This window comes from Somniosus microcephalus, chromosome 5, assembly GCF_052327205.1.
Source record: "Somniosus microcephalus isolate GS21.2 chromosome 5, FLI_Smic_1.0, whole genome shotgun sequence".
Lineage (NCBI taxonomy): Eukaryota > Metazoa > Chordata > Chondrichthyes > Squaliformes > Somniosidae > Somniosus > Somniosus microcephalus.
The window spans coordinates 262,741,844-262,766,515 of NC_140991.1; the positions used below are offsets into that span (position 1 = coordinate 262,741,844).

The window sequence follows — 24,672 nt, forward strand, 5'->3', positions numbered from 1 at the left end:
AGCGGGGGAGCTCGAAAGCGGTCGGGGAGAATGGGTTAAAACCGGAAGTAGGCGGGTTGGGGACAGGATTCCGTTTTTTAACACTTCAACATCCAACCCGACCCCAACCCACCCGATTTTGGGGGTTAAAATTCCCCCCATTAACTCTCTCCATCGATGTTGCCTGACCTGCTGAGTATTTCTAGCATTTTATGTTTATATTTTGGATTTCCAGCATCAGCAGTGTTTTGCCTTTGTATGTGTTCTTATGTTGGTCTTATTCAAAGATTCCCAAATATTACGTTTTAAAGAAAATAAAACTCGCACGTCTGTCAAAATAACTATCTCAAAGATGCTGTAAATTGCTCCACAGAGAGTGAATTACATTGTGCCGATGCTGAGGGTGTCAGACGGAGTGAATACACATGCTGAAGATGGGCTGCTGAGATTTTAGTGTTTTTAGTGTCTAAAGTGGGGAAAAAAAGTTTCATTTCATTTCAATTTTTAAAAAGGTTTTAAAATTAAATTTAGTTCTAGTTAAGTTAGTTTAGTTTAGTTTAGTTTAAGTTTAGATTAGTCTAGACAAAGTAGAGAAGGAAAAGACCGCCAGAAAGACTACCAAAGAAAAAAAAAACCCAGAGGAAAATAGAGGGAAAAAAAAGCCAAAGCAAAAAAAAAAGCCAAAGCAAAAAAAAAGAAACAGGAGAAGAACTACACAAACCAGTGAACGGCAGCCACACGGGGCTTCAGCAGCGGTGGTTGAGTCGGCGGCATCGGGACCGAGTTCGAGGAGGCGAGGTGACTCGGGCCGCAGTCCAGCAACCGGCACAGCCGAGGGGACTCGGGCCGCATCCCAGAAATCGGAACGCAGCCCGGCAACGGGCACAGTGGAGAGGACTCGGGCCGCATCCCAGAAATCGGCACAGCCGAGGAGATCCGGAACGCAGCCCGGCAATCGGCACAGCGGAGAGGACTCGGGCCGCATCGCAGAAATCGGCACAGCCGAGGAGATTCAGAACGCAGCCCGGAAATCCAGCAATCGGCACAGCCGAGGGGACTCGGGCCACAGCCCAACAATCCAGCACGGGAAAGGCCCGAGGAGCCAGGCCAGCAGGCACAGAGACCTCTGAGGAGAAGGAGAGCAACCAGAAGGAGAGCAACCAAGACCGTGAGTACAGGGCCCAGGGAGGGAGGCCCAGGGAAAGGCCCGAGGAGCCAGGCCGAAACAGAGGCCCAGAGACCTCTGAGGGGGAGGGGAACAGCCCGAAGGCACCGGGAAACAGCGGCTCACAGACTCAGACCTGAGAAGGGTGAACCCAGGAGCCGAGGCCCAGGGACCACGGGGTCGGAGAGGGGGACCGGGAATGTTCGCGAACAGGGAGAGGGTAACACCAAACCCGGGGCCCCAGAAAAGCTTATTCTAAGATCAACAATACTTTACCAAAAATGAGCGAATCAGAAGATCCACAACAGCCCCGCTTCCAGATTCCCCCCAACACCACAAAAAAAGCTATAAAAACGATCAAGCATGCTCAGATGAGAGAAAAACCAGAAACTCTCTTTACTGACTGTTACAACAATGGGACAAAAAGTAACCTCATATTCTACTCAGATCAGCCAGCGGCTTGGATCAGAGCAATAAAATCACACTATACCAGTGTTAAGCTAAAAAATACCGCAAATGGGTCCATAATGAAAATTAACACACCAGGAGACAGTTCAATCACGACTGTCAACGCGTACAATACCGGAACAATATTAGTGCAAGGCAACCTCGACAAATTTGCAACGGCCTTCAGGACACTGAAAAGATCAACTACGAGGGGAATGAACAGCCCCAGAGTGGCCCGCACTCCCCCCAACATTGACAACTTACCAGGAGAAAATCTGCATGGTCAAGGGATGAATGAGCCACACAGTTCAAACCAGACACTAACCCCGGGGAACCACAGCCACACGATACAACTGACAAACCCCAGCATAACTACCACGGAGGAAGCCACACATAGTTCCCCTACCATTCCCAGCCCACCAAGAGAAGAGCAGCATAGCCAGGAAGTGAGTGAGCCTTCCAGGGCCAACCAGCCTAGCCAGGAAGTGAGTGAGCCTTCCAGGGCCGACCAGACACATACCCCGGGATCACACAGCCAGATACAACCAAAAGATAAATTTAATCAATTAGAGATAGAGATGGTTAAACTTAGAGAGGAGGTCCTCAAATTGAACGACAAACAAAAGCAGGAGAGGGAGAGACACAAGAGAGAGCTGAATAGACTTGATAACCAGGTGAATCTACTTAAGAATCAGGTGAAAGAGCTGCAGGAAAAAGAAGAGAGCCATAGAGGAGAGAAAACACCATTAGACCAGCAACCAGAGACTAGAGATAAGACAAGACAGAGCCGGACGGAACGGCTGCACTCCCACACGGAACAAAAGCAACAGACACACAATACAAGGGGTGCCACACAGACCGACCAGCATACTGACTCGCAATCTTCCCCCACCACCATGGAACCACAAGCGAGCCGCTCACAAGAGGTACGCACACACCAGACACCCCAGCCCAGCACACACACTATGAGTCCAGGCGAAAGCCACCAGACAGTAAACACAAACAAGGCTGACGTCGTAATACTCATAGACTCAAATGGGAAATTTCTATGGGAGAAAAAGCTCTTCCCTAGAAGTAAAGTAGAAAAGATTTGGTGCCCAACAACAGACAGAGCCATGGGATGGCTGACCAAAGCCAGATTAGGCTCCCCCCAACACATAATAATACACACGGGCACAAATGACCGAAAGGCCAAACAGAAAGAGGTAGCAACATCGCTCAGAGCAATGATTAGGAAGGCAAGCAGTACATTTCCAAACACTAGAATCACTGTTTCCACAATATTGCCGAGAACAGACTTCAACAACAACACAATTCATGAGATAAATGCCAGCATAGCAACAGAATGTGAATCAAACCACAACGTACACCTGGCCCAACACCCCACCCTCGATGAAGAATGTCTTTACGACCACGTCCACATCCAAAGGCAAAAAATATCGATCTTTGCTAAAGCCCTGAAGGACGTCGCTTTTAACCGGGTCCATACCCAGACTCCAAGAGGACCCCCCGCCGACCACCAGAGATCAGCGGGGTACATATCAGGAACACTACAAAGACCACCACCACACCAACCGAGACCGGAGAGGATCCCCATGCAAAACAATATTATCAGACCTGCACCACTCCTGTCCCACAGGGGAATAGGACCGCTACCAGCCAGACAGAGGGAGAGATGCACAGGACGTACGCAATACCTCAGACAGAAACAATCCATTAAGAGACAATAAGCAGATGTGCAGCAGCATCTACTTCCGCCTTATGGATCAAGGACTAATTAATAGAAAGAACTGTAACCAAATTGTATTAACTTTTGTAGACAACTGGGGTGATCTTTTTTTTTCCCCACACTTAGACACGACAAACACGTACCACTCTTTAACCTATCATAGAAAAAGATAAAACTTAACATGAAATCCTTATATATTTCGACCTGGAATATCCAAGGTCTACGCTCTTCAGTGCGAGAAGTGAAGAGTAGGACCCCAGAGTTCATAGAGGAAACTAAAGATCTAGATATTATCATTTTACAGGAAACTTGGTATAAAGGAAAAGGACACACCGGCTGTCCCCAAGGGTACACTGAGCTAGTGGTCCCCTCCAATAAATTACCAAGTGTAACCCAAGGCAGAGACTCCGGAGGCATACTGATCTGGTTTAAAACAGAACTTAAGAATTACATCAAATTTATAAAAAAGGGCGAAAACCATATGTGGCTCAAACTTGAGAGGGAGATTATCTCAAACACCCAAGATGTTTACATTTGCGCACTTTATATCCCTCCAATCGATTCCCCGTACTACAAAGAGGACACCTTCTCCAACATGGAGGGGGAAATTATCCAATACCAGGCCCAGGGGAACGTGTTGATCTGTGGGGACCTCAATTCAAGAACGGGCGAAGAACCAGACTTCACCAATAATCAGGGAAACAATTACGTATTCGGGAATAACCACTTTGACATCCCTTCCCTTCCATACAGGCATAACTGCGACAAGCAGTCAAATACCAACGGTAAACAGCTACTACAGCTCTGTCGAAACCTGGGTCTGTACATTGTCAATGGTAGGTTCATAGGAGACCTCCTAGGAAGATCGACCTACTGCTCACCTCTTGGCTGCAGCACAGTAGACTATATGATTACAGACTTGGACCCATCCTCTTTCAGAGCATTCACAGTCAAACCACAAACAACACTGTCAGATCACAGCCAAATTACTATGTTTCTCAAAAAGACAGAAACAAACAACATAGAAACACAACCCAGTAAACTGTACAACACCAAAAAATCGTACAGATGGGCCAAAAACGACACGGAAAAATACCAGAAAACAATTAGCAATGCATCAACTCAAGCTCTCTTAGACACCTTTCTGGATAACATATACACTCACAATAAAGAAGGCGTAAACCGGGCAGTTAGTAAACTAAACAATATTTTTGATAATTTGGCAACAAATGCAAACTTGAAAGCTCGCAAGAACAAACCCAAAACAAAAAACTATGAAAAATGGTTTGACCATGATTGCCATAACATGAGGAAAAAACTTAGAAAACTATCAAACCAAAAACACAGACATCCAGAAAACGAGGAATTACGCCTTACTTATTGTCAGACGCTAACACAATACAGAAACACACTCAGGACCAAAAAAGAGCAATTTATTAAGAATACACTCAGCTCCATGGAGGAATCCATTGAGTCGAATTGTTTCTGGGACAACTTGAAAACACTACACAAAAAACAACACGACGATTTGTCCATTCAAAATGGGGACACATGGGTAAACCACTTTGAAAAATTATACCAGAAAAACACACTAAGACCAGAGCAACACCAAATACGCAAAAAACTGGAAAAGCTTGAAATGGCCATAAAAGATAACCAAAACCCGCTAGACGCCATAATAACAGAAAAAGAACTTCTTGAAAAACTCAAGGACCTGCGACCAGGAAAAGCTTGCGGGACAGACGGCATACTAAACGAGATGATTAAACACGCAGACGACAAACTGAAACTGGCTATCCTAAAACTCTTCAACTTGGTTCTGAGTGTCGGTTATTTCCCTGACATCTGGAACAAAGGACTCATAACACCCATATACAAAAGTGGGGACAAAATCGACCCAAACAACTATCGAGGCATCTGTGTAAACAGTAACCTGGGGAAGGTATTCTGTAGCATCATAAACAAAAGACTTATAAACTTCCTTGAAGAGCACAATGTCTTGAGTAAAAGCCAAATTGGATTCCTGCCAAACTATAGAACATCCGATCATATCTTCACCCTACAGACCCTAATTGACAAACACGTTCACCATAACAAAAGCAAAATCTACGCATGCTTTGTAGATTTCCAGAAGGCTTTCGACTCCATCTGGCATGACGGTTTATTCCTGAAACTTATCGAAAGCGGGGTAGGAGGTAAAACATATGATGTAATTAAATCAATGTATACAAACAATAAATGTGCAGTTAAAATTGGAGACAAACAAACAAAATACTTCCCACAGGGGCGGGGGGTGACGCAGGGCTCGCCAATCTCACCGACACTCTTTAATATTTACATTAATGGATTGGCAAAACTACTTGAACAATCTACAGCACCCGGCCTCACCCTATATGAATCCAAGGTTAAATTCCTCCTCTATGCCGACGACCTGGTTCTGCTGTCACCAACTAAGGAGGGTCTACAGCAGAACCTGGACCTGCTGGAGTCGTACTGCCAGACTTGGGCCCTGACAATAAATCCCCAAAAAACCAAAGTCCTTGTGTTCCAGCAAAGATCCAAACAACATGGACCCACAATAAATTTCACAGTAGGAACAACCAAAATTGAACAAACCACTCACTACACATACTTGGGCTTAAAAATCAGTTCTACGGGAAACTTCAAACTGGCTGTGAATGAACTGAAAGAGAAAGCAAGAAGGGCTTTCTATGCCATCAAAAAATCAATCCAAATAGAAATCCCAATTAGCATTTGGCTCAAAATTTTCAAATCAGTAATTGAACCAATTGCACTCTATGGCAGTGAGGTCTGGGGACCACTAACACAACAAGATTTTGCAAAATGGGACAAACACCCAATTGAGATCCTACATGCGGAATTCTGTAAAAGTATCCTCCGGACTCAAAGGAAAACAGTAAACAACGCATGCAGGGCGGAACTAGGCCAATACCCATTAATAATCACTATCCAAAAAAGAGCCACCAAATTTTGGAATCACCTACAAATGAGCAACCCCCAATGCTATCACTACGACGCCCTGAAATGCCAAGAGCTGACCATAAAGAAGAATACCCTCAGTCAACTAGTCCTGGGACTCAATAAAGTAACTAATAACAATACTAACAATAACCAGTCCCAGGACAGTGACAGGGTAACACAAAGAATTCGACCCAACACAATCGTCGCTAAGCAAAAGGAAAAATATCTGTCATATTGGGCAGAAACAACAAAAACCCAAAGCAAACTCAATTGCTACTTGGCCCTAAACAGACAATACAACATAGCTGATTACCTGACCATGGTAAAGGATAACAAACTGAGAAGAACCTTGACAAGGTACAGACTTAGCGAACATAGCCTAGCGATCGAAAAAGGCAGACACAGGCAGACCAGGCTGCCAAGAGAAGACAGGATATGCTCTCACTGCAGTCAGGGAGTAGTTGAGACAGAGATGCACTTCCTCACAGCCTGTGGAAAATATCAGGGCATCAGAGAGAATTTCTATCAAAAATTCTCACAAATATGCCCTGAATTCAGAAATCTGACTGACAACCAAAAACTCCCATTCCTACTGGGGGAGGAGAGAAGCTGTGTAACACTGGCGGCACACTATGTTACAGCTTGCCATGAACAGAGGGACAACCAGTAAACTAAGACAAGAGTATATATAAACAAGGCGAAAATATATTTATAAACTCAGGGATATACCTGTTTATACACTGTATGAATGGAACCGCGTTTATGTGTTCAACCATAAATGTATTTTGATGCTTTGGCAACATAGGATGTACCTTATCATGCCAATAAAGCGATTTGTATTGTATTGTATTGTATATTGTTGTTATGCAGGTAAATGCAGCCCCCATTTTGTGCACAGTAACAGTGAGATCAAGGGGATCCATTTTTGCTGGTGTTGGTTGGGAGGAATATTGGCCCCAACACAGCATGAACTCCCAGCTCTTCTGAAGAATGGATCATAATGGTCCATCACAACTAGCGAATGGAGCCTCGGTTTACTGTCTCACCTGAAGGACAATGCACCGCTTACAATCCAGCACTCCCTCAGCAGGGCACCGAAGTTAAATGTATTACAAGTTTAGGTTGCATGATGTAACCTGTGCGACTTGAACCCACACCCTTCTGAGTCTGAGGCAGGAGTGTCACCCAGCGAACCCTTTATCATTGATTTAGTAATTAACTAATTATTTAAATGATTAAAAGTGGAGGAAACTGGTGTAGCCCACTGATCTGCTCGAAAGTTGTGTGGGTATCATGCTAAATTTGGGCAACGAGGGAAAGGCCATTCCTTCCTGTTGTATAACTTCAGGTGACAGTTTTTGAAGTTAGAACTACCACACTGTAATTTATAATCTTTAGCGCAAGTGGCTCGAAATTGTGGTAACTTATGATACAAGATTAACTAAGAGATTTAGTCGAGAGAGAAACTTCTTTACACAGAGGGTTGTGAAAGTCATTTTCAGGTTTAATGGTTCAGGCAAAAACTATCAATAATTCACGATTAAATTGGATAGGTGGATGAAGGAAAAGAGAATGAAAGGATGTAGAAACAGAGTGGGTAAATGTGACTAGAACTATTTGCTTGCGTGGAGAGTTAATGCTGACAAGGATTAGTTGAGAAATGGACTGTTTCCATTTTGCAACTTCTATGTATAACTCAAAAAACAGTGAAAGCCCTGCCTGTACCTGTTTGGGAACAACTCGTAGAATCTCATAACTGTCTCCCAGCAGTCAGGAATATTAGATGTGTGCGCCCTCTAGGGGTAAGTGTCAGTGATGCAAATTGTTAGGATGTTTACACTCTTGTGTGAAGTACATAATGGCCCGGAATTTGCGGTTAACAGCGAAGCAAAGGCGCTCGCTGCTGGCCCCGAAGAAAGCTGTCCACAGAGATCTCATGATCTGTGTGGTGAGAAATTTGCCTTTTTTGACATTCAAGTGATTTCAGCACCCTGAAGTGGGAATCTCTAGAGTGATACTGCTGTGATGTCAACAAGCTGTCGAACCAGCCAATTGCGTCGCAGAATTCTCACAGACAGGAAACCAGGAAATGAGAAGCTGCTTTTATCCGGACTTTTTAAAAATTGTTACAGAGAGCGAAACAAAGATTGGGACTCTCACATGGGGATAAGGTAGAACCTGAAATATCATAAACAAACTTTTAAAAGTTTTTTTAAAAATTGTAATTTTTATCATAATGGAGAAATTTGACACTCCACAAATATAAAAATTAGTTTTTCAGGGCCACAATGTTTGTTTAGCAGTCAATACGCTGTTAAAACCCCAGTTACACAGAATCCAACAAGGTTTAACATTTAATGGGGTATTTAACAGCGATATTACCGCGGAAAGGCCCAAGTTTTCATCAGTTTCACTGATTACACTGATTGCCAGCCATGGGGGTTCACAGCACAGCCAGTGTCAGAGCAGTGAATGACTCACTGCAACTTCAGGATTTCCGCATTTAGATGCGCATGTGGTAAATCCTGAAGTTGCGATCCGTTTCGGAGGGGTAATAACAGTGAACCATTATTACCCACTGCAAATTCCAGCCATGTGTGTTGGTTATTTAGAAAACTGAATCAACAGACTATTCCTGGTGTGAGAGCCAAATAGAAGGTTCCTGGTTCAATCGCCGATCTGTGCTGAGTTAACTTTGCTAACAGTTGGGTCGTTACAATTGACCTCAGTACCCCTGGACTAATAAGGACAGATAAAAATCAACTCAACGTATCACTATCCAGCTGCCCCTACTTTGAAAGAGTGTGTGAGTATGTGTGTGTGTGTGTGTCAGATGAGGACAATGTCGAGCTCGGTTATGATGCCTCCTATAGCTGAATAACCTCCTAAGACTGTTGAAGCTCTCACATGAATGATAGCTACTAGTTCAAGTTGCCTATGGATCCATACCACAGCAAAGAGAGGAGGTTCTGTTCCATTCAACAATGATGGTTCTGGGCACGAAAAAAAATGGAATTGGAGGGATTGAGAAGCAAAGAATATTCTTGGAATAAATAAAGAACAAACTTACATTTACATAGTACCTTTCATGTCCTCAGGATACCGCAAAAAGCTTCCTATGTATTACTTTTTTAAGTGTAACATGGCAGCTAGTTTTCGCACAGCAAGATCGCACAAGCAGCTTTGAAATAATGACCAGATAATCTGTTTTGGTGGTGGCAACTGAAGAAGGAATGTTGTCCAGGTCACCAGAGAGAATTCCCTTGCTTTTCTGTGAACAGTCCCACGAGATCTTTCAGGTATATGGGGCCTCAGTTTAACATCTCAACCGAAAGACAAGACCTCTGATGGGGCAGCACTCCCTTGGTGCTACAAAGAAGTGTCAGCCTAGATTGTGTGCTCAAGTCTCTGGAGTGGGGTTTGAACCCACTGACTCTGAAGTGAGAGTGCTACCAATGAGCCAAGGCTGACACGTGTACAAACTGTAGAGTGTGTGTGTGCACAGAATATGATTTGGACTTGGATTGTATTTGGGATTTTTTAGTGTGTGTTTTTTCCCACCCATTTGGCCGTGTGTGTTTCTTTTGGATCCTGTGCAAGACTTTTGATTTCTAAATGATTTTGTTATAAAGATCAGACTAGTTGAGCTCTGGGGAAACTGATGTGTCGATGTTAGCTGTGCGAACAGGTTACCAATTTCAGCAGTAAACCAGCTGTGGTAAACGCCAGTAAATTAACATTTGTTTCAACCATGTTCAGTTATTACAAAAGCAAAATACTGCGGATGCTGGAAATCTGAAATAAAAACAGAAAATGCTGGAGATACTCAGCAGGTCAGGCAGCATCTGTGGAGAGAGAAACAGAGTTAACGTTTTAGGTCGATGATCCTTCGCCAGTTCATCGAGCTGAAACGTTAACTCTGTTTCTCTCTCCACAGAAGCTGCCTGACCTGCTGAGTTTTTCCAGCATTTTCTATTTTTATGTTCAGTTATTAGTTTGATGCCATTTACTGAAGTGGCTTTTTAATACACCACCTTGGCCTAGAAATTCGGTTGAGGCGCCAAGTTCGCCTGGGCGCTGATTTTTGCGCAGCGTTCGGAGTAATACCGATCGCCAGAAATTCAGTTTCAGCGCCCCTAGAGGGACACGGGCGAGGCTCGAGGCGCTCCACGTCCCTCTTAGGGCGTTGAAACTGAATATTGCAGCACAACGTGCCACAGCGCCACACGCTGCGGCACGGCGCGCTGCGGTACTGCAGGCCTTCCTCCCATTGTTAAAGGGGAGGGGCCTGCAACAGCGCGATCCCCGATCGCGAGTGCCGGCAAAAGAGCTCGGCACCGAGGAGAAGTGCTGGGCTCTCGGGAAACAGCCGGCAATGCCGGGGGGGGGGGGGATCAGGAGGCCGGGGACGGAGGTGCTGGCAGGCGTCCGCCGAAAAAAGCGGCCGCCCCGCACCTCCACCTTAACTTGCGCCACTGTCGGCACAGCAAGGCCCCGTGAACTGGGTGCGGGTAGCTACCAAATATCACGATCGGGGCGCTAATGGGGCGCTGCGCACACCGATGACGTCATCGGTGGCGGCGCAGCGCAACAGGCTAACGCCACCATTAGCGCCCCCGCTGAATATCGCGGGAGGCGCGGCCAGTGACGCTACAGCCATTGACTGCCCTCTTTAGGCGCTAACAGGTGGCGCTACATACCCAATTTCTCCCCCCTTATCTTTTTCACTGACAGTGTACTTTGTATCACATTTACCAGAATGGTACCAGGGATGAGGGACTTCAGTTATGTGGAGAGACGAGAGAAGCTGCGATTGTTCTCCTTGGAGCAGAGAAGGTTAAGGGGAGATTTAATATAGGTGTTCAAAGTTATATGGGGGGATTTTGATAGAGTAAATACGGCAAAATTGTTTCCACTAGCATGCGGGTTGGTAACCAGAAGACACAGATTTAAGACAATTGGCAAAAAAAACAGAGGGGAGATGAAGAGTAATCTTTTTACACACCGAGTAGTTATGATTTGGAATGCACTGCCTGAAAGGCTGGTGGAAGCAGATTAAATGGTAACTTTCAAAAGGGAATTGGATAAGTATTTGAACAGGAAAAAATTGCAGGGCCATGGGGAAAGAGCAGGGGAGTGGGACTAATTGGATAGCTCTTGCAAAGAGCTGGCACAGATGCGATGGGCTGAATGGCCTCCTTCTGTGCTGTGTGATTCTAGGATATCCTGATTTTCCTAACTATTGAGAACTTCCTCTGCCTGCCTCCTCCCCCCAACCCCGACACACAGTGCAGAAATTGCTGCCTCCTTTCACATTCTTGTAGCAAGAAACGAAAATGGTTTGGACCTTTTAAAAATTAGCCTCAAACAGATCCCTTATGATTTAGTGGCTATGGCCAGTCTAATTTAGGAAATAGAAATTTTAGCAAATGCTTTGTCATCTAAAATCTTCAGTATTGAGTTGCACATTCCAGATCCCATTTCAATTGGATGAATTTTGAAATTCCAATACTCCTTGAGGTCCCTGCTGGAGCTCGGGTGGTACTGATGCCATTTAATATTAAACAGCAAGCTTCTTAAATGAATTGAGACGAATACAAATGCCTGATACTTGACAACTATTTGGTTCAACTGCTGATTCAGTAAACTGAAGTTTTCTCCGTGAGGTACAGACGTGTTTTTTTTTCCTCTCCAGGTCTCCGCCATGTCGCCGACGACCAGAAGACCCACAAAAATCCAAATCTTCGTCCTCAGAGTGGAGCTGTCAATTCCCCTTCAAAGAGTCACTCAGCCAGTCCTACGTCTCCCATGTCTCCTCTGCAACAACCGAGGACACCCGTGCTGGAGCTGGAAGGGAAGAAGTGGATAGTGGTAAATATAGCCAAGTCACTGTACAACGAGAAACAAATACCAAGGCTCAAATTACAACATCTTATAACCATGTACTGATTGATGATATTCCGTTCTTAGAAAGAAAGAACTTGCATTTATACTTGCCATCAAGGGATTTGAACCCATAGACCTGGATTTTCCTACAAATAAGGCAGAATAGGAAAGAACACACTTGCATTTATACAACACCTTTCAGGACCTCAGGATGTACCAAAGCGCTTCACAGCCAATGAAGTACTTTTTTGAAGTGCAGTCACTGTTGTCATTTAGGAAACTCAGCAGCCAATTTGCGCACAGCAATGAGATAATGACCAGATAATCTGTTTTTGGTGGTGTTGGTTGAGGGATAAATATTGACCAGGACACTGGGGAGAACTACCCTGCTCTTCTTGGAAATAGTGCCATGGGATCTTTTATGACCACCTGAGAGACGACACCTCGGACAGCATAGTACTCCCTCAGTACAGCACTTAAGTCTCTTGTCAAATTTAGTGCTATTCAATGGTTTTTGGGAGCCAGCCAATGTACAGTTATTTCAACTGGGCTCCCAGCGGTGTTTGAAGATAAATATCACTGAGATGCAAGTTTCCATTGGAAATCTGTGTCCTGAAATTTAGGCCACACAAATTCATTCAGGGCAGATCTTCGTGAAGTGCCACAAGACTGATGTGTTTGTGAAATCTTACCTGTTTTTGTTGACCATTTTAATAAAATAGCAACAACAACAAAATTGACACAAATGACGAGGGCTTTCACTATTAACTCGGGCACCTTTTTAAGAAGATTTATACGATTCCTGTAACCTTTGAATAATGCGTAGTGAGTGAGTACAGGAAACTCGCGATTTACCGGCACCTAAATAACCGGAAATCTCGGTTAACCGGCAAAATTCAGGAGTAGGTTTTACTTCATATTGTATTTGCCTTCTTCCATCTGTGCTGTGCAAGGGTGTGGCTGCAGCTGTTGCTAAGCTACAGAGACACTTGAAACTTGAGGCCATTGTTCTACAGTTGTTGCTAAGCAACAGGGTTTGTTGCTTTATACGGAGCTGTCAGCTCTCCCTATCTTTTACTATAGCGTTCGGTTATCCGGAATTTTTGATGAACCGGCACCACGTCAGTCCCGTCCGTGCCGGATAAAAAAAAGTTTCCTGTACTGGGAAGGGAGCAGAAAGTCCGAGTGATTTATTGATTCCTTTACTGCAATATGTATCCCCACTCAGCTGGTGTCCGATTCTCTATATTACACAAATCTGTATGTTTGCAGTAATGAAGTTAGATGTAGTTTCATGCACAAAAAGTCGAATTAAAAGCCGCACTGCTTATTCCAAGTACCACCGCTTGACGTGGAGCTGTTTAGATAAGTTGAAAGTACATTCACAGCTTTTATGTTGCCTTCTGTCTGAGCGTTTACATGCGCGCAATCTCTGAAGAGACTGTGCACTAGTGGGTGATGAATAAATCCCATGTGTCATCAAAGAATAATAGGAGTCAATGTTCCGCATTTGTTTTTATTAAATAATTAGAATTTCTCCCATTGACCATCTTCTATTGAAATAAAATTGATTATAAACTCTCTTTCTTAGCGAGCTTAACATAATAAGGAATGTGCTGCATAAAAGCAATAAGATGATGGAATTAATGAATCATTTATTCATTAAGTAAGCATTAGGATAGGATAGTCTACTTAGTGCACAGGATTTTTCACCTATTTCATAGTTTCGACAGAGACAATCTTCACAAAACAAAGTTACTGTTTTTAAAACATAGAACCCTTTTACTCGTGTCTAACTTTTTTTTTGCTAATTTTAGTGAAATTGAGAGTTTTCGCTCCCTGCCTGTCCTTTACCCTCGATCACCAGTATGCTTAACAAGCCCTGTACAAAGTACAATAGTGACATCTAGTGGTAGAGGGCCATCTCTGCAGCACATACTCTCACCTGAAACATTTCTTCATTGATGGATTTAAACAGCTTGTTGTTTGTTTTTGAAAGTAGACATATTAGGAGTGGTTTGTTTGACAGTACTTGTTGGACTGTACAGAATTCACTAAATGTCATTAGGTGAGTGTGGCTTAAATGAGGATTGTCTCCTAATTTAGCTTTGATTCTATGAGAAGTACGCTTGATCCCTCTACTTTTCCCCTTCGCCATATTCTTTGCAACGACCAAACTCTCCCAGATGATACAGTGCCAAATATCACTGCCCCGCTCTGAAGTCTTTACTGGGCATGCAAATTTGTGAATACTGTTATTTGACACCACTCAAGAGTGACTTGTGAATAAGTGCTACTACAGGAAACTTTGTGATATCCGGCACCGACGGGACCGAGCTGTTGCCGTCCCATCAAAACTGCCGGACAAACCAGCGCTAATGTTAAAACATACAGAAGCTTTTGAGCTCTGTATCTAGCAACAAACCCTGTTGCACAGCTTCTAAACAGTCGGCCGTAGCTTGCAAGCGTCTCTTTAGCTAAGCAACAGCTTTAGCTAGACCTTGCAGAGCCTGACTAGTGGGAAAAAAAGCAACGAAAAGAAAAAAAACTTACTGAACCGACTCCTGAATTTTGCCGGTGGCTCGAGCATTCCGGACAGTTAACCTCCGGATAAACCAAAGTTTCCTGTATATTGGGGGTTAGACGGTGTAACCAAGGCAAGTGGGTTTTTGGTTTCAATTTTATTACAACTGCTGTCTCCTCCCAATTAAAAAAAAAAAAGCCACATTTGCGGTACACTCGTTTGGTAATTAGAGATTGAATCTGTTGTCTCCACTGTGAACGTGGCTTAATTCTAGGAGTGAGAAAGCAGCTAGCTCTGTGCTTAAAGAATTGCTTACCCAGAGCCATCCAGAGTGACCCTTCCCTGAACTTTGGTGCTGACCTACTTCGCACTGAAAGGCTGGGACCAATGTTCCCCCTATTGTGCGCGGCCGGCCACCAATTGGGAGGTCCCACGCAGGCTGCTCACCCGCAGCTGCCGCTGGATGAAAATTTAATGGGACCACGCACTAAAAAAAATTAGAGGGATCGTCGGCTGGGACCTTCACTGTTTGCACCGCGGCTAAAGGAGATTTTTACGTTGAGATGTAGGTGACAGCAAGGCTCGTAGTGCCGGACAATTATAGGTAAAAGAGGAGTAACCTTTGAGTTTGCATGCTTGAGTTCCTGATGCGTGCTCCCCGTTGCCCTAACTCATAAGATTGACTCATGGAAGAGAAGAGTGCAACAATTCATTAAATCCAACATCCAGCTCAAACCTTTTGCTTTTACGTAGAACAGTCCTTACTGATTAGTTAAGGTCTCTAAGAAAGAGCGTCTATAACCCATTTCATCTCAACGGATTCCAAGATTGGGCTTTGAAAGCCTGTAGATTGTAAGAAAATGGAAGACTGAGGGATGTAAAGAGTTCCACAGTAATGAGGGTTGAGTTTCTGGGAAAAAATGGGTTGGACTATGATTAGATGCGCCGAGTCTTGATTTCAACATAGTAGGGATGGGAGGAACAGTGGGTGGGCTGGTTAGAACCTGGAAAGAACTAAACTCTATGGGGTAGAAATTGGTCCTTGTTGTGCCTGTTTTCCAGGCGGAAAACAGGGCTGAAAAGGACCAATTTTGGGACGCGTCATCCTGTACCAGATCTGTACTTGCATTACAGGAGCTGCCTTATTGGTAAAGGTGGCATTCCAGACTGCCTCCTAAAACAGGTGTTAGGTCGCTTACATATGCAAATGATGTGTCAGTAACGCCTGCTTTAGGCCCCCTTGCAGAAATTGGCTTTGATTGAGCAGAGCAAGGAGCAGGAGCCAGGCCTGCTTTGCTGAGGAATCTTGAGCAGTTGTTGCAGCCTAAGCAACGACTGTCATCAAAAGGCAAGATTTATTTTTTTAATTAAAAATGTTAATGCTCCTGTGAAGCCAAGAGGTGGAGGAGTGCTCCCCCTCGACTCCACAGTCCTCGCGATCGCCCCCTCCCATTGCTGCTTCAACCTATCCCCTCTCGGGACCTGGCTGCTGCCAGCAAGGCAAACGGCCCGATATTCTTGGTGAAATGTGCGAGCTTCCTGCGGAACGCGACAGGCAGAATGTTAACGAGGCCCGAGGCCCAGTTTTGGGCCGGCTTCAGTGCGTGCCCCAACCGAGAGGCCCATCACCATGCCCTGGTTATGGAACCGAAAACGGGCCATAACCAAATTCCACCCCTATATTTGTTTTTTATATTTGAATTTCCAGGTAAATGCTTTATTACTTTTATTCTAGGAATACCATGACAATGATAGAAACCTTGTCATTTCTGAGACTGAACTGAAGCATGTTGCCTATGTCTATAAGTGTATCAACTCCACGCTGAAAATCCAAGGCAAAATCAATTCCATTACAGTCGGTAAGTAAGTGGATCAATAGCAAAGGGTTAATAGCTGTTGGGAATGACTCGTCTTGCACACCATAGCGGCAACTTCGGTGTTCTCTCCAATTGCCCAGTTCTGTTGCTTCTGTTGGCATCACAGCAGCAGGCCCTTTAAGTATTTTTTTTCATTTCAGATTCTTGTAAAAAGCTTGGCCTCGTGTTTGACAACGTGGTGGGAATAGTTGAAGTCATCAATTCACGAGATGTTGAAGTTCAGGTAAGAAATAATTTGCAACAACATCAGCATGTATTTGAGAGTACTAAATTATCTAGGATTACAGAACTTGAGCAAACATGTTCCCATTTTGTGAAAATTCACTGGATAGAAAATGAGTAAATAATTTACATCAGTATTACCTTAACTACAGATTCATCAGTGCATCCATTCCGTCCATTACTGTCTATTAAATGGAATGAAACATAATGGCTTATCGTGATTAGTGAGCTGTGATACTGTGGTTATTTCAACCTGGTTAATCCAATCTATTGGGATCAATAATGGGCGGCTGCAGGGCATTCTGGAGGGGGAGGGTGAACAGCCAGTTGTCGTGCTGCATATAGGTACCAACGATATAGGTAAAAATGGGATGAGGTCCTAAAAGCTGAATATAGGGAGTTAGGAGGTAAATTAAAAAATAGGACCTCAAAAGGTAGTAATCTCAGGATTGCTACCAGTGCCACATGCTAGACAGAGTAGAAATAGAAGGATATTTCAGATGAATACGTGGCTAGAGGAATGGTGCAAGGGGGAGGGATTCAAATTCCTGGGACATTGGAACCGGTTCTGGGGGAGGTGGGACCAGTTCAAACTGGACAGTTTGCACCTGGGTGGGACCGGAACCGATGTCCTAGGGGGAGTGTTTGCTAGTGCTGTTGGGGAGGGTTTAAACTAAAATGGCAGGGGGTTGGGAACCTGTGCAAGGAGACAGAGGAAAGGGAAGCAAGGATAGAAACAAAAGACAGGAAGGAGAAAAGCAAAAGTGGAAGGCAGAGAAGTCAAGGGTGTAAATCAAACAGGGCCACAGTAAATAAGAATTCTAAAAGGACTAAGACTGTTAAAAAATCAAGCCTGAAGTCTCTGGCCTAGAAATTCAGTTGTTTGCGCCAGCCGCTAGCGCCTTAGGAGGAGGAGAAGTGGGGCATTAAGCAGCTAGCGCCCGGGCACGGCGCGATCTGCGCCTCTCGCGAAATTCAGTTAAGATTTAGTGGCGGCGCAAAACCTTTGCGCGCGCTCAGCTGCGCGCGCAGATCCTGACATCATTTCATGGTGCAACGCCCTTTGTGCGCCCCGAACCGGAAACTCAGTGGTGCCGGCCTATTGTGCGCCTGGCGCCCCCGCGACTGGTAGAGGGGAACAGTTCCCAGTCGCTGCGGGGCGCTAATTAAAGGGGACTCCTCCTGCAGTATAAATGGCAGCCATTTTGCTCCACTCCTTCTTTGTGAGAGACGGCTATTTGGAGAGAGACAAAGGTAGAGAGCTTTCTGGTTTGGCTCAACACTCGCACAGGTACTTGTGGCTTCAGGCCAGAGCTTTGCACTTGTCTTTAACTTCAGTGTCATAGCATTGATTGGAAACATATAATGGGGGCTGCAATGGGTGGAAAAGTTGGGCTTCTCCATTGCATTCAAAGGGCTCAGAGACGCCGTGAGAGAGTGCCAGTCATGGCCAGACAGAGAAGGGCCAACAGGCGTCGGCAAAGGAGGCCTTACCCACCCAGGGTATACCGCCAGCAGTTTCATATCTGAACATGTCTGAGGAGCAGTGTGTTCGGAGGCTGCGATTCAGAAGGGCGGTGGTCACTGAGATCTGCCACCTGCTTCGCGGAGATCTGCAGCCACAGCTGAGGAGCAGGACATCTCTGTCGGTGGCAGTGAAGTGACAGTGGCTCTCAACTTCTATGCCACCGGCTCCTTCCAATCCGCTACTGGGGACATTTCCAACATCTCCCAGTTCACGGTACATTGCTGCATCCGCCAGGTGACCAATGCCCTTTTCAGAAGGCGACGTCAGTTCATCTCCTTCCCAGTGACCGTGGACAAGCAGCAAGAGCGTGCAATGGGCTTTGCAGTATTAGCGGGCTTCCCCATGGTGCAGGGCGCCATTGACTGCACGCATGTGGCTTTGCGGGCACCTCTAGAGAATGCTGAGGATTACCGCAACCGCATGGGCTACCATTCGCTCAACGTGCAGTTGGTGTGTGACCACAGGCAGCTCATCCTAGCTGTCAATGCCCACTTTCCAGGCAGCAGCCACAATGCCTTCATCCTGCGCCAGACTTCTGTGGCAGACATGTTCGAGGCCCAGCCTCACCCACGAGGATGGCTTCTCGGGGACAAAGGCTATCCTTTGTGCACCTGGCTGATGACCCCGCTCCGTGCGTCCAGCACCCCTGCTGAAGAGCGATACAATGACAGCCATCAAGCAACCAGGAACATCATTGAGCAAACAATCGGCATGCTGAAGATACGGTTCCGCTGTCTGGATCGTTCCGGGGAAGCCCTACAGTACTCGCCTGAGCAAGTCTCCCATTTCGTTGTCGTGTGCTGCATGCTGCACAACCTGGCTATCCTCAGGACTCAGCCACTGCCAGCAGACTTTGGAGGACCACCAGAGGAGGAGGAGGACCAGCACGGGAGGGAGGCAGAAAGTGCAAGGGCCGCCCGTCGGCGGCTTATTGCAAGTCGGTTCTAGGCCCCCTCTCAGGGAATGGCTTGTGCCAATGGCAGAAGGTGAATGTAGCTGCTCCACAAGCCCTCAGCCGAGCAGGGCAACCAGGACTTCCAAAAGAAAACATGGACAGTGCGCTTTAAGAACATTTTTTACTGTGATACCTCTGTGCCCTTCCCACATGACAAACTAATGGAGAGAAACCCCCCTCAAAAACACAAATACACCAGTCTCGGCCTTTATATATAAAAGAAATACACCAGTCTCAGCCTTTATAAATAAAACAGATATACCAGTCTCGGCCTTTAAATATAAAACAAATATACCAGTCTCGGCCTTTAAATATTAAAAGAAATATACCAGTCTCGGCCTTTAAATATAAAAGAAATATACCAGTCTCGGCCTTTATATCTAAAACAAATACAGCAGTCTCGGCCTTTATAAATAAAACAAAACATTTGGCCACACCTTCTACTTTTTCCCCTGCGAGGGTGATCCGTCTCGCTTCCGTGACTGGCTCCTACCCACCCTGCAGCTCCTCCTCAATTTGACCCCAGTGGCTGCAGAAAGGCTGGGGGAAGGCTGCTGAGGGTCAGATGGTGAGACGGCAGATGCCCTTGGGGGTCGGCCTGGACCAGCTCTGGGGCTGGAGGGGCCGGCTGCTGACTGCTCCAACTCTGCTTGGGCGGCAGCAGTCTGTCCAATGGCTGGTGGCAGCTGCAATGGAGGAGTGACAGTGTTGGCTGCAGGAATGCTGCCAACCTGACAGATCACAGGCACTCCCTGGTCGGCTGATACATTGGCACTCGCACGGGCCAGCACTGCAGCATGCGCAGCAATCTGCTGAAGCACAGACTGCTGGGCTGCTGTGGTGCCCCGGCAATGCCTGGCCGATCCAGCGAGGGTGGCAGCAGTTAGTGCCCGTGTGGCCCTGGTCTGTGTCTGCATGACACCAGCCAGTGAATGCACGGCACGACTGAGCACTTGGCTAGAAGCCGCCTGTGATGCAGCAAAGTCCTACTGACTCCTAGCCTGTGCTGCCGCGAAGTCCTGCAGACTCCTGGCCTGTGCTGCACTGAATTGTTGCAGACTCCTGGCCTGTGCTGCCCCGAATTCCTGCACACACCTTGCCAGTGACTCTATGGAGTCAGGCATCCTTGCCACTGCAGCCATGAGCTCAGTGTGCCTGCGCTCAGCCTGGGCGGCCATTTCCGCTAGGAGCCGCATCTCCTCTGCGCTCACCGTAGCAGGACTGGAGGCCGCACTCACCCTCCGGGGAGAAGGCCGCCGAGCTTCCCCACCCCTCCCGCATTGCTGCAGCCCGCTGGTCCCCGGAGCTTCACTCTCCTCCGACCCTTCCCCCCTGCTCCCCTCCAGGGAAGACGTGTCACCATCATGGCCATGGGCTGCCTCGGCTGAGGGTGTCCCTGATGGGCCGGCTTCCTCTTCCTCCTCCTCTATGTCTGACTCAGACACAGTGCCAGCTTGAGGGGCCGCCTCCTCACCTGGCGAGTCACCATCTGAAAGCAGGGAGGCACAAGAGTTGCTTTAGAGTGAGGACAGGGCGGCAGCGAGGGAGGCATGAGTGCTGCTGTGCACTGCATTGGTTCGATAGTGGCAAAGGATGCTGGTGTGAGGCGCAAGTGGAAAGAGAGAGGTCAAAAAGGTGATGACCTTACCATTGGTGCCCAGAACAGGGTCAGCATCTCCAGTGGCGACAGGGCCACTCGCTGCTCGAGGTCGCTCAGCTATTTCAGGTCAGGACGGCCTCCCCCGCTCTGTCGCTGCTGTCTTTTGTTATGCGCCAGCTTGCCCTGCAAGAGAAAGGACGGCCTCTAAGTACAGTGCCAAGCCCTGATCTTGCCCGCACTGCCTCCCATGGTTGAATAGCCCTGACAGTGTCAAGCCCTGATCTCACCTGCACTGCCTCCCATGGTCGAATAGCCCCGACAGTGTCAAGCCCTGATCTCGCCTGCACTGCCTCCCATGGTCGAATAGCCCTGACAGTGTCAAGCCCTGATCTGGCCTGCACTGCCTCCCATGGTCGAATAGCCCTGACAGTGTCTAAAGTCCTGAATGTGCAAGTGCTTTTCATGACAGTCCCATAGCTGCTGGATGAGGGCTGGGCATTAGGGCTTTCGGGCCCCTTTGGCCATAAAGTGAGGTGCACATGCAGGGATGAGGAGGATACTGGAAAGGGTACTCGCCCTGACAACCCGAGTGAGGTCGTTGAATTTTTTCCGGCATTGGGTTGGTGTCCTGCCAACCACGCTGTTGGACGTGACCCTGTTTGCCACCTCCCTCCATGCTTTCCGATATTCGGCGGGCAGCGGCCTCCTGCCACCCTCAGGGAAGAGGATGTGGCGCCTGCGGTCCACTGCGCCAACCAGCAGCCTCAGGTCACCCTCGCCGAAGCGCTGCGCTCTCTCCCTGGCCTTCTCCATTCTCCTGGGCGTGGAGCAGTTCCAGAAGCAGTGTTCAGGCCTTGCCTTAGGGCTGCAGTGTGCAGGGCGTTGCAGCCAAACAATTCCACCCTCCCCCTTTAAGTGCTGACCGGCGCCTGACTGTCTGCCCTCAGTGAACAACTTGCCGCACCTGCGCTGCGCCCGCCTTCGGTGTTTGCACCCCGGATCGCCAGCTTAGCGCCTAATGATAGTCATGCATCGCCTGCTTTAGCGCAGCAGCAACCTCTTGGGGCGATGCAACTGAATATCGGCGAAGGTGGCGCTAAGTTGCGCCGGGCGCAAAAGTTAGCGAACGCCATGCTGTAGTGCCCCAAACGTGGCTATACTGAATTTCTAGGCCTCTGTGTCTTAATGAGAGGAGCATTCGTAATAAGGTGGATTAATTAGCTGCGCAAATAGATGTAAACGGATATGATATAATTGGGATTACGGAGACATGGCTCCAGGGTGACCAAGACTGGGAATTCAACATCCAGGGGTATTCAATATTCAGGAAGGACAGGAAAAAAGGAAAAGGAGGTGGGGTAGCATTGCTGGTTAAAGAGGCGATTAACAGTAGTAAGGAAGGATATTAACTCTGATGATGTGGAATCTGTACGGGCAGAGCTGAGAAATACCATGGGGCAGAAAACGTTAGTGGGAGTTGTATACAGACCCCCAAACAGTAATGCTGAGGTTGGGGATGGCATTAAACAGGAAATTAGAGATGCGTGCAATAAGGGCACAGCAGTTATCATGGGTGACTTTTTAATCTACATATAGATTGGGCTAACCAAATTCGTAACAATACTGTGGAGGAGGAATTCCTAGAATGTATACAGGATGGTTTCCTGGACCAATATGTCGAGGAACCAACTGGAGATCAGGCCATCTTAGACTGGGTATTATGTAATGAGAAAGGATTAATTAGAAATCTTGTTGTGCGAGGCCCCTTGGGGAGGAGCGATCATAATATGATAGAATTAGCACGGTGGCATAGTGGTTAGCACTGTTGCCTCACAGCGCCAGGGACCCGGGTTCGAATCCGGCCTCGGGCGACTGCCTGTGTGGAGTTTGCACATTCTCCCCGTGTTTGCGTGGGTTTCCTCCGGGTGCTCCGGTTTCCTCCCACAGTCCAAAGATGTGCGGGTTAGGTTGATTGGCTATGATAAATTGATCCTTAGTGTTAGGGGGATTAAATACGTGGGGTTACGGGGATAGGGTGGGATATGTGTCGGTGCAGGCTCGATGGGCCGAAATGGCCTCTATCTGCACTGTGGGGTTCCTGTGATTTCCTGTGAGAATTCTTCATTAAAATGGAGAGTGAAGTAGTTGACTCTGAGATGAGGGTCCTGAATTTAAATAAAGGAAACTACGATGGTATGAGGCACGAGTTGGCTAGGATGGATTGGGGAATGTTACTTAAAGGGTTGACAGTGGATAGGCAATAGCAAACATTTAAAGATCGCATGGATGAACTACAGAATTTGTTCATCACTGTTTGGCATAAAAATAAAACAAAGAAGGTGACTCAATCGTGGCTAACAAGGGAAATTAGGGATAGCATAAGATCCAAGGAGAGGACATATAATTTGGCTAGAAAAAGCAGCAAACCTGAGGATTGGGAGCAGTTTAGGATTCAGCAAAGGAGGACAAAGGGATTAATTAAGAGGGGGAAAATAGAATATGAGAGTTAGCTTTCAGGGAACATAAAAACTGACTGTAAAAGCTTCTATAGATATGTGAAGAGAAAAAGATTGGTGAAGTCAAGCGTAGGTCCCTTGCAGTCAAAATCAGGGGAATTTATAATGGGGAACAAAGACATTGCAGACATATTAAATACATACTTTGGTTCTGTCTTCACAAAGGAGGACACAAATAATCTCCCAGAGATGTCGGGGAACATAGGGTCTAATGAGAGGGAGGAATTGAATGAAATCAGTATTTGTAGGGAAATGGTGTTAGGGAAATTGACAGGATTGAAGGCCGATAAATCTCCAGGGCCTGATAATCTACATCCTAGGGTACTTAAGGAAGTGGCCCTAGAAATAGTAGATGCATTACTGGTCATCTTCCAAAATTCTATAGACTCTGGAACAGTTCCCATGGATTGGAGGATAGCTAATATAACCCCACTATTTAAAAAAGGTGGTAGAGAAAAAATGGGGAATTATAGCCTGACATCAGTAGTGGGGAAAATGCTAGAGTCCATTATAAAAGATGTAATAGCAGAGCACTTGGAAAACAGTGACAGAATCGGGCAAAGTTAACAAGGATTTACAAAAGGTAAATCATGCTTGACTAATCTACTGGAATTTTTTGAGGATGTAACTGGTAGAATAGATAAGGGAGAACCAGTGGATGTGATGTATTTGGACTTTCAGAAGGCTTTCGATAAGGTCCCGCATAAGAGATTAGCGTGTAAAGTTAAAGCACATGGGGGTAAGGTACTGTCCTGGATAGAGAACTGCTTGGCAGACAGGAAGCAAAGAGTTGGAATAAACGGGTCTTTTTCCGAGTGGCAGGCAGTGACTAGTGGGGTACCGCAGGGATCGGTGCTAGGACCCCAGCTATTCACAATATATATAAATGATCTCGACAAGGGAACTAGATGTAATATCTCCAAGTTTGCAGACGACACAAAGCTGGGTGCGCGTGTGCGCGGTGAGGAGGATGCAGAGAAACTAGTACGATTTGGACAGGTTGGGTGATTATACTGCATTTGCCATGCATCTGCCCAATGTGGATAAATGCGAGGTTATCCACTTCGGTGGCAAAAACAGGAAGACAGATTATTATTTGAACAGCAATAGATTGGGAAAAGGGGAAGTGCAACGAGACCTGGGTGTCCTTGTGCACCAGTCGCTGAAGGTAAGCATGCAGGTGCAGCAGGCGGTTAAGAAGGCAAATGGTATGTTGGCCTTCATAGCGAGAGGATTTGAGTACAGGAGCAAGGATGTCTTGC

The 24,672-nt window shown here is 46.4% G+C and overlaps 1 protein-coding gene across 5 annotated transcripts in view; it reads left to right on the top strand.

Annotated features, from left to right (window-relative positions):
* cap2 (cyclase associated actin cytoskeleton regulatory protein 2) overlaps positions 1-24,672 on the top strand; it is a 295,674-nt gene that overhangs the window by 261,570 nt on the left and 9,432 nt on the right. For all 5 annotated transcript variants that reach the window (XM_085988892.1, XM_085988893.1, XM_085988894.1 and 2 more), the window contains 3 exons: positions 11,998-12,173; positions 16,448-16,571; positions 16,730-16,812. In XM_085988892.1, coding sequence (XP_085845018.1) covers positions 11,998-12,173; positions 16,448-16,571; positions 16,730-16,812 — 383 coding nt within the window. The remainder of the gene's footprint in view (positions 1-11,997; positions 12,174-16,447; positions 16,572-16,729; positions 16,813-24,672) is intronic.